Source organism: Crassostrea angulata, chromosome 1 (assembly GCF_025612915.1).
Source record: "Crassostrea angulata isolate pt1a10 chromosome 1, ASM2561291v2, whole genome shotgun sequence".
Lineage (NCBI taxonomy): Eukaryota > Metazoa > Mollusca > Bivalvia > Ostreida > Ostreidae > Magallana > Magallana angulata.
Window position 1 is genome coordinate 55307151 of NC_069111.1, and position 10797 is coordinate 55317947.

General features: G+C 33.1%; 2 protein-coding genes across 4 annotated transcripts; both read right to left on the bottom strand.

Annotated features, from left to right (window-relative positions):
• Nucleotides 1-542: 542 nt before the first annotated feature.
• LOC128164277 (stabilin-1-like) lies at nucleotides 543-4494 on the bottom strand. 2 transcript variants are annotated; one of them, XM_052828061.1, is made up of 5 exons: nucleotides 4085-4494; nucleotides 1491-1613; nucleotides 1301-1377; nucleotides 1019-1141; nucleotides 543-713 (listed from the first exon to the last, which is right to left on the bottom strand). In XM_052828061.1, exons 1-5 carry the CDS (start codon nucleotides 4305-4307, stop codon nucleotides 672-674), a joined length of 588 nt encoding a protein of 195 aa, XP_052684021.1. In that variant the 5' UTR covers nucleotides 4308-4494; the 3' UTR covers nucleotides 543-671. The 2 variants fall into 2 exon arrangements, with proteins under 2 accessions (XP_052684021.1, XP_052684013.1); XM_052828053.1 differs by having other exon boundaries at nucleotides 1255-1377; nucleotides 4085-4487.
• Nucleotides 4495-5188: 694 nt separating this feature from the next.
• Nucleotides 5189-10101, bottom strand: LOC128164251 (stabilin-1-like). Of its 2 annotated transcripts, none has more exons than XM_052828033.1 (6): nucleotides 9683-10101; nucleotides 9219-9384; nucleotides 6626-6748; nucleotides 6436-6512; nucleotides 6154-6276; nucleotides 5189-5848 (listed from the first exon to the last, which is right to left on the bottom strand). In XM_052828033.1, exons 1-6 carry the CDS (start codon nucleotides 9803-9805, stop codon nucleotides 5807-5809), a joined length of 654 nt encoding a protein of 217 aa, XP_052683993.1. In that variant the 5' UTR covers nucleotides 9806-10101; the 3' UTR covers nucleotides 5189-5806. The 2 variants fall into 2 exon arrangements, with proteins under 2 accessions (XP_052683993.1, XP_052683984.1); XM_052828024.1 differs by having other exon boundaries at nucleotides 5195-5848; nucleotides 6390-6512; nucleotides 9683-9820.
• Between the last annotated feature and the right edge of the window lie 696 nt (nucleotides 10102-10797).

Below are 10797 nucleotides of genomic sequence, written 5' to 3' on the forward strand. Positions count from 1 at the left end.
ACGAAGGCACGTTGGTCAGCTTACTAGGAATGATCTATTCATGCCATGCACAAGAAACTTTTCACATTGATAAACTCTATCCTGGTTTACGTTTTGGTGAAATTTCAAGAGTTTATCTTTTTTACTAAAAGAATAAGAGAAAATGTCTCAATAATTTCCGAACAACCCTCGTATATAAAGCCTTGGTACAGCAAAAAATACTTAAATAAATAAAACAGAATGCGGCAGTCCAAATTAAATAAATTGTTTACTGTTAGCGCTTTCAGCCATGTCGGCTCTTCAGATAGTTATACAAAACATTTTTAAAGAGAGAATTTTTTATTACTGTCTGAAGAGCCGACATGGCTGAAAGCGCTAACAGTAAACGATTTATTTAATTTGGACTGTCGCGTTCTGTTTTATTTAAAATGGAAATTTAATGATATATATATATATATATATATATATATATATATATATATATATATATATATATATATATATATATATATATATATACACATCTGACGGTTAAATGTTTGACCACCCAACTTCCATTAGACATGCTCATTCATTTATTTAATTCCTGTAATGACATAGTAGTTAACATAATCAGCCGAGACTCAGACCGCTGGCAAGAGCAGCAGGGACAAGGAAAAGCAGAGGAATGGTCAGGGCTCCATAAACCAGGATCAGGTTTCTACGGGATTTCTCTGTTGTGGTGGAACCTTCAGCTTTGGATATAAGTATTTAATAGTAGTTTAGTAAATTAACAAAATAAAACAAGCCTCAGCTTGCTCAATGTAAATTGTACATTTCATACATTCAATTTATGCACTCAGTTGTTCAAAAAAAAACTCACACGTTCTCCATTTGCACAATACCCATGGAAACAGTTAAACATTACTTTTGCAAAAATTTACTATCAAGAACATGAAATCTATATCTGAAAACTCATCACATTCACCCGTCAAATGTTGCATTGTATTATAGTGTATCATGAAAAAAAATAAAGCCCAAAACTGATTGTGATGTGTACCAAGACATTCTGGTGGTCCGTAGGTATTCTCTGGACAAGTACACACTCCGTATCCTTGCTGTGTTTGGATACACAGGGTGTTTCCCTCGCACTGATCGGTTTCTCCAAACTCATCGCATTCCCCTGTTAAATGTCACAATATATTACAACGGATCAGAAATGAGCTTATTGTAAAATAGTGAACATGAATTTGACCACTTACATATTAACAAGATTAAATAGCCAGAAATTGTTACCAAGACATTCTGGTGGTCCGTAGGTATTATCTGGACAAGTACATACTGCATATCCTTGCGGCGTTTGCGTACACAGGGTGTTTCCCTCGCACTGATCAGTCTCTCCAAACTCATCGCATTCCCCTGTTAAATGTCACAATATATTACAACGGATCAGAAATGAGCTTATTGTAAAATAGTGAACATGAATTTGACCACTTACATATTAACAAGATTAAATAGCCAGAAATTGTTACCAAGACATTCTGGTGGTCCGTAGGTATTATCTGGACAAGTACATAATCCATATCCTTGCGGTGTTTGCGTACACAGGGTGTTTCCCTCGCACTGATCAGTCTCTCCAAACTCATTGCATTCACCTAAAAAAGGTTAGCACATTACAAACCTTTCCACCCCTACAAGAGGTCAAAACGTGAGGCTACGGACCATCATTTTTAAACTGTATTTTTATTATAAACTATGCTTATAAACCGAAAAGATTTTAGAAATCTGGTGAAAATAAAAAAAAAAACAGCTAAAGGACTGTTATTTGCTTTGACCGTTCACAGATTCTTGTTGGCCTGTCTGTTGAGTCCTTTATTATTAATATTAGCCTAAACATGGGAACTTTACCTTGAAAATTGTTAGAAAAAACGTGACACGCTTGAATTCAGTTTAATATTGAAACTCACTTTTCATTGATAAATTAAACAGGAAGTACTCAGTATTTTTGAAGGAAACTTACAAAATTAAAAACCTATCTTTTCGCATGCTTCATTATAAAAGTCTTAAATGTGTACACAGAATGGGAGTAGAAGTGGCAGCGTGGTTACAACTCACTTTTAAAGAAACTTTAAATACTAAAAAATATTATATTTGAAGGTCTTCAAAATTTCGACTGGACACTGTACAACCTTTTTTTAAAAGTCCATTAAATTTTATAACAAATTAATCCCTTTAATATTTTTTTTAAGTGCTTGTAGATGGTCAAATATTAATGCACCCTGAAAAACAAATAATACGTCAAAATAATATGTCAAAAATTTGCTAAAAATTAAAAAAGCATCGATTTGTTCCAAAAAATAACGCACTTTGAAAATGTTTTTCAAAGTGCTTCGTTTTTTTCAAAGCGCGTTGCCATACAAAATCCGATTAGTAAACAGTTTCCCAAACATGGAGTTTTTACAGGATGTTTTACGATCAGAATAATATGAAAATATTATAAACACTTTGTTACCTACAAATGATTATTCTTCTAAGTTTTAAGCAGCTTAAAGTTGTCCAAATATTTCTGATTTATTAACCAGTACCTATTATGTATTTTAATCTAACAATCATTCTAGTAGTGTTTCAAAATAACCAAAACTATGGAAATATTTTGGGCCATCTGTTAACAGTGTTAATTACCGTGAGAAAACTAGGGAATTACCGTATAACGGGTATTTTTTACGTGCTGCTAATTTTTACTAATTTTTACGAGTTATATAAATCCGTAAAAATTAAACGCGTTAATTTTCACAGAAGCAAAAAAAAACACCGCACGTAAATTTCTACGTCGTACGTATGAGAGTAATGTTCATGACCTTCAGCTCAGTCCCTGACGGCTGTACATGTAGGTATATTTGGGCGTTTTTGGTCAGGTGGTGATAACAGTTCAGATCTTTCAGTCAGTCTTGAGTATTTTTTAAAACCACGTATAAATCCACGTTAGTAGCTAGATGTCTTTTTTGGTTGGGAGAGAAAGAAAGAGAGAAAAAATTTTTGAAATGGAGTTGTCTTTCTTTTTTCCCCGATAAATCGAACTGAGACGAGCACATGGTGTACATCAATGATGATACCCAGATAAATAGGAATAAGTAAAGTGTATATCACATATGAAATCAAGGTAAATGTATAAAGTAAGGATGTCAACGAGTACCCGGTTAACCGGGTACTCGATCGAACGTCAGAGTATTGAATACTAAAATCGGTACTCGGTTACTCTGATGTATATTTTTTAATTAAACATTTCTAAGTTTATTTAATAATGCATAAAAACATCGGTTTTTAAACTTAAAACGTCCATTGCACTTGTACATACAGTTATTAGGATTTCCTACGCCTCTAAATATGCTAAATGACCGTATCGCCTGTGGCAGTGTTTATATAGTAATTATCGTGACCAAACACCTTTTACCTAGCTTTTCTCACCTATGGCTGTCTTCGACCCTTATTTTTGGGCTTACTTTAATGATTTGTTTTCAGTGAACATCGTTGTTTATATAGTCTATTATATAAATTAGATAGCAAACAGTAGAGAAATTGAACAGACCTAAACTTCAAAGGTCTGGAAATATTTTAAAAGAACTGAAGATTCAAAAAACGTAAAATATCAGCTGTGCGAGTAAACTAGCTTATTCTATACGGGGGGAACGACAAACATGTTAAATCACATTTGTCTTAAATACAAGAAGTAATTTCTACAAAAGTGACCAAGTTTTTTACAGTTATCAATGTACTTGTTCATATTTATTTACGCTCTTAACGAGTACCCGGGTACTCGATCGGAAAAACGTCCGAGTAACCGAGTACTAAAAATTGACCAATTTGACATCCCTAGCTATGAATATAAGGAATCGTTAACAGAAAAACGATTTTCTGATTTGTATATGTGTCAACTGTAACAAAGTCACGGTGAAATTTCCCCATTTTACCACAGATGATTTTAATTTTTACGGACATGTCCAATTCATAAAAAAATAACGCGTAAAAATTCAAATCACCCTATTTTATGACAAATTCGTAAAAATCACAGCAGTAAAAATTACCCGTTATACGGTATATAATCATCTGTTTGGTTAGTGATACCTACCAGGGCACCCGTCCGATAAGGCGGTAATGGTGGGACGGTTGTCAAAAAAACCGGGTTTACAAACACATACATTATCGGTTTCGCCACCAGAAATATCACATACTGCATTTTTCCCACAATCCGTATCGTTAAAACATTCATGATTTGGGCTAGCGTTCGTTTCCCGCTTAAAAATAAATAAACACATACATGCGAAAAACAGTAAACGTCTGCACCCTTCCATGTTCAGTGCATTTTAGCAAGTGATATAGCAATGAATAGTCAATACTAATAAATCCACATAAATTCATTAGATCACCAATTGCAATCTCAGGATTCGATACACACCTATAACAGACCATAGATATAATCGGTGAAAACATCTCATCATAGTTTTTGGTTGTTTGCTACCTTATGTCCTCGAGCTGGAAACGACAAAGCGTCTCTTTGTGGTAAATATGTAATTTTTGTACATTGATACCTACCTTGTTTTGCCTCGGATTGGAATGTCTCGACGTTGAAGTACTATATGCTCGTTTGCACAACTGACAACAGTTGTAATTATCACTGTGATGTTTAAGAAAGGAGTCTTTTCTGGTTTTCGACATGTCAAACGTAAATTAATTGATTAATTGTACAATAAATGAAGATGAAAGAAAATTAAAATAGTATATTTTCTTATTTATTATCATACAACTTGGCATAAAAATAGTAATCAATGTTAAGAATCTAATAAGGACTATATTTTTGACGGAATATTGGCGTAGGGAAATATCACGTTTCGCAATTCAGAATTGCTGTAGATTAGTGAGTCTATTTTAGCATTTTCAAAACAATAAGAACTTTGTTGGAATCTTTAACTAATGTAAACTAGTGATATGATTAGTTTTCAGAATTTGTTTTTTAAGTAATATTTGCGTATCAACTTACTTTTTATCAGCTTTTTAAACGCCCGTTCTATACATGAATTTGTGTGAAAAAATCACTAAAATCAGTTTTTTCACTTATTAGATATTTAATATATTAGTTTTTCTGTAAATATATGACTTTATATCAAATCTTTATAATACGTAAAAATCAGAAATATTTTAATATTGGAGGCATTAAAAAATAATCAAAAGATCTTCAAAATTTAACAAATTTAAAGGAACAGTGGGCTAACAAATATTAATTTTAGTTTCATCATTTATTTCAATTTAGTAGAATAGGCAGATAGAAATTCTAATTAATTATTATTGCATTGGAGAATAGAATCTTCATATCTTAAACAGACGTCTACATAACTGCAAAGAACTACATTTATTCTTGTCATCCTCTCAGTTGAGGATCAAGAGGCCCAGGGGCCACATCGCTAACCTGAGCAACTATTGCCTTATCTCTGATCAAATTAGCATTACAGTATCAAAATAACTTGACAACTAAGTACAGTAGATCTTGCTAAAAAAAATGAAAATCTGGAAATTTTTATCCACATCCTTTTTTGTGGTCAATACTAAGCCCCTTTTGTTGTTGTACCTGTAAGAGGATTTTCTCTATTTAATTTGAGCTTTCTTGGCCTAATAGTTTTTAATACATCTGACGGTTAAATGTTTGACCACCCAACTTCCATTAGACATGCTCATTCATTTATTTAATTCCTGTAATGACATAGTAGTTAACATAATCAGCCGAGACTCAGACCGCTGGCAAGAGCAGCAGGGACAAGGAAAAGCAGAGGAATGGTCAGGGCTCCATAAACCAGGATCAGGTTTCTACGGGATTTCTCTGTTGTGGTGGAACCTTCAGCTTTGGATATAAGTATTTAATAGTAGTTTAGTAAATTAACAAAATAAAACAAGCCTCAGCTTGCTCAATGTAAATTGTACATTTCATACATTCAATTTATGCACTCAGTTGTTCAAAAAAAACCTCACACGTTCTCCATTTGCACAATACCCATGGAAACAGTTAAACATTACTTTTGCAAAAATTTACTATCAAGAACATGAAATCTATATCTGAAAACTCATCACATTCACCCGTCAAATGTTGCATTGTATTATAGTGTATCATAAAAAAAAATAAAGCCCAAAACTGATTGTGATGTGTACCAAGACATTCTGGTGGTCCGTAGGTATTCTCTGGACAAGTACACACTCCGTATCCTTGCTGTGTTTGGATACACAGGGTGTTTCCCTCGCACTGATCGGTTTCTCCAAACTCATCGCATTCCCCTGTTAAATGTCACAATATATTACAACGGATCAGAAATGAGCTTATTGTAAAATAGTGAACATGAATTTGACCACTTACATATTAACAAGATTAAATAGCCAGAAATTGTTACCAAGACATTCTGGTGGTCCGTAGGTATTATCTGGACAAGTACATACTGCATATCCTTGCGGCGTTTGCGTACACAGGGTGTTTCCCTCGCACTGATCAGTCTCTCCAAACTCATCGCATTCCCCTGTTAAATGTCACAATATATTACCACGGATCAGAAATGAGCTTATTGTAAAATAGTGAACATGAATTTGACCACTTACATATTAACAAGATTAAATAGCCAGAAATTGTTACCAAGACATTCTGGTGGTCCGTAGGTATTCTCTGGACAAGTACATAATCCATATCCTTGCGGTGTTTGCGTACACAGGGTGTTTCCCTCGCACTGATCAGTCTCTCCAAACTCATTGCATTCACCTAAAAAAGGTTAGCACATTACAAACCTTTCCACCCCTACAAGAGGTCAAAACGTGAGGCTACGGACCATCATTTTTAAACTGTATTTTTATTATAAACTGTGCTTATAAACCGAAAAGATTTTAGAAATCTGGTGAAAATAAAAAAAAAACAGCTAAAGGACTGTTATTTGCTTTGACCGTTCACAGATTCTTGTTGGCCTGCCTGTTGAGTCCTTTATTATTAATATTAGCCTAAACATGGGAACTTTACCTTGAAAATTGTTAGAAAAAACGTGACACGCTTGAATTCAGTTTAATATTGAAACTCACTTTTCATTGATAAATTAAACAGGAAGTACTCAGTATTTTTGAAGGAAACTTACAAAATTAAAAACCTATCTTTTCGCATGCTTCATTATAAAAGTCTTAAATATGTACACAGAATGGGAGTAGAAGTGGCAGCGTGGTTACAACTCACTTTTAAAGAAACTTTAAATACTAAAAAATATTATATTTGAAGGTCTTCAAAATTTCGACTGGACACTGTACAACCTTTTTTTAAAAGTCCATTAAATTTTATAACAAATTAATCCCTTTAATATTTTTTTAAGTGCTTGTAGATGGTCAAATATTAATGCACCCTGAAAAACAAATTATACGTCAAAATAATATGTCAAAAATTTGCTAAAAATTAAAAAAGCATCGATTTGTTCCAAAAAATAACGCACTTTGAAAATGTTTTTCAAAGTGCTTCGTTTTTTTCAAAGCGCGTTGCCATACAAAATCCGATTAGTAAACAGTTTCCCAAACATGGAGTTTTTACAGGATGTTTTACGATCAGAATAATATGAAAATATTATAAACACTTTGTTACCTACAAATGATTATTCTTCTAAGTTTTAAGCAGCTTAAAGTTGTCCAAATATTTCTGATTTATTAACCAGTACCTATTATGTATTTTAATCTAACAATCATTCTAGTAGTGTTTCAAAATAACCAAAACTATGGAAATATTTTGGGCCATCTGTTAACAGTGTTAATTACCGTGAGAAAACTAGGGAATTACCGTATAACGGGTATTTTTTACGTGCTGCTAATTTTTACTAATTTTTACGAGTTATATAAATCCGTAAAAATTAAACGCGTTAATTTTCACAGAAGCAAAAAAAAAACACCGCACGTAAATTTCTACGTCGTACGTATGAGAGTAATGTTCATGACCTTCAGCTCAGTCCCTGACGGCTGTACATGTAGGTATATTTGGGCGTTTTTGGTCAGGTGGTGATAACAGTTCAGATCTTTCAGTCAGTCTTGAGTATTTTTTAAAACCACGTATAAATCCACGTTAGTAGCTAGATGTCTTTTTTGGTTGGGAGAGAAAGAAAGAGAGAAAAAATTTTTGAAATGGAGTTGTCTTTCTTTTTTCCCCGATAAATCGAACTGAGACGAGCACATGGTGTACATCAATGATGATACCCAGATAAATAGGAATAAGTAAAGTGTATATCACATATGAAATCAAGGTAAATGTATAAAGTAAGGATGTCAACGAGTACCCGGTTAACCGGGTACTCGATCGAACGTCAGAGTATTGAATACTAAAATCGGTACTCGGTTATTCTGATGTATATTTTTTAATTAAACATTTCTAAGTTTATTTAATAATGCATAAAAACATCGGTTTTTAAACTTAAAACGTCCATTGCACTTGTACATACAGTTATTAGGATTTCCTACGCCTCTAAATATGCTAAATGACCGTATCGCCTGTGGCAGTGTTTATATAGTAATTATCGTGACCAAACACCTTTTACCTAGCTTTTCTCACCTATGGCTGTCTTCGACCCTTATTTTTGGGCTTACTTTAATGATTTGTTTTCAGTGAACATCGTTGTTTATATAGTCTATTATATAAATTAGATAGCAAACAGTAGAGAAATTGAACAGACCTAAACTTCAAAGGTCTGGAAATATTTTAAAAGAACTGAAGATTCAAAAAACGTAAAATATCAGCTGTGCGAGTAAACTAGCTTATTCTATACGGGGGGAACGACAAACATGTTAAATCACATTTGTCTTAAATACAAGAAGTAATTTCTACAAAAGTGACCAAGTTTTTTACAGTTATCAATGTACTTGTTCATATTTATTTACGCTCTTAACGAGTACCCGGGTACTCGATCGGAAAAACGTCCGAGTAACCGAGTACTAAAAATTGACCAATTTGACATCCCTAGCTATGAATATAAGGAATCGTTAACAGAAAAACGATTTTCTGATTTGTATATGTGTCAACTGTAACAAAGTCACGGTGAAATTTCCCCATTTTACCACAGATGATTTTAATTTTTACGGACATGTCCAATTCATAAAAAAATAACGCGTAAAAATTCAAATCACCCTATTTTATGACAAATTCGTAAAAATCACAGCAGTAAAAATTACCCGTTATACGGTATATAATCATCTGTTTGGTTAGTGATACCTACCAGGGCACCCGTCCGATAAGGCGGTAATGGTGGGACGGTTGTCAAAAAAACCGGGTTTACAAACACATACATTATCGGTTTCGCCACCAGAAATATCACATACTGCATTTTTCCCACAATCCGTATCGTTAAAACATTCATGATTTGGGCTAGCGTTCGTTTCCCGCTTAAAAATAAATAAACACATACATGCGAAAAACAGTAAACGTCTGCACCCTTCCATGTTCAGTGCATTTTAGCAAGTGATATAGCAATGAATAGTCAATACTAATAAATCCACATAAATTCATTAGATCACCAATTGCAATCTCAGGATTCGATACACACCTATAACAGACCATAGATATAATCGGTGAAAACATCTCATCATAGTTTTTGGTTGTTTGCTACCTTATGTCTTCGAGCTGGAAACGACAAAGCGTCTCTTTGTGGTAAATATGTAATTTTTGTACATTGATACCTACCTTGTTTTGCCTCGGATTGGAATGTCTCGACGTTGAAGTACTATATGCTCGTATGCACAACTGACAACAGTTGTAATTATCACTGTGATGTTTAAGAAAGGAGTCTTTTCTGGTTTTCGACATGTCAAACGTAAATTAATTGATTAATTGTACAATAAATGAAGATGAAAGAAAATTAAAATAGTATATTTTCTTATTTATTATCATACAACTTGGCATAAAAATAGTAATCAATGTTAAGAATCTAATAAGGACTATATTTTTGACGGAATATTGGCGTAGGGAAATATCACGTTTCGCAATTCAGAATTGCTGTAGATTAGTGAGTCTATTTTAGCATTTTCAAAACAATAAGAACTTTGTTGGAATCTTTAACTAATGTAAACTAGTGATATGATTAGTTTTCAGAATTTGTTTTTTAAGTAATATTTGCGTATCAACTTACTTTTTATCAGCTTTTTAAGCGCCCGTTCTATACATGAATTTGTGTGAAAAAATCACTAAAATCAGTTTTTTTCACTTATTAGATGGTCAATATATTAGCTTTTCTGTAAATATATGTCTTTATATCAAATCTTTATAATACGTAAAAATCAGAAATATTTTAATATTGGAGGCATAAAAAAATAATCAAAAGATCTTCAAAATTTAAGAAAATTAGAGGAAATGTGGGCTAACAAATATTAATTTTAGTTTCAACATTTATTCCAATTTAATAGAATAAGCAGATAGAAATTCTAATTAATGATTATTGCATTGAAGAATAGAATCTTCAAATCTTAAACAGACGTCTACATAACTGCAAAGAACTACATTTATTCTTGTCATGCTCTCAGTTAAGGATCAAGAGGCCCAGGGGCCACATCGCTAACCTGAGCAACAATTGCCTTAACTCTGATCAAATTAGCATTTCAGTGTCAACATATCTTGACAACTAAGTACAGTCGATCTTGCTAAAACAAATTGAAAATCTGGAAATTTTTATCCATTTTTTTTGGTAAATACCAAGCCCCTTTTGCTGTTGTACCTGTAAGAAGATTTTTCTCTATTCCTATATACCCCCCCCCCCCATTTCATGGCCCCACTTTTCTCTAGGGAATCATGGTTTCATCAAC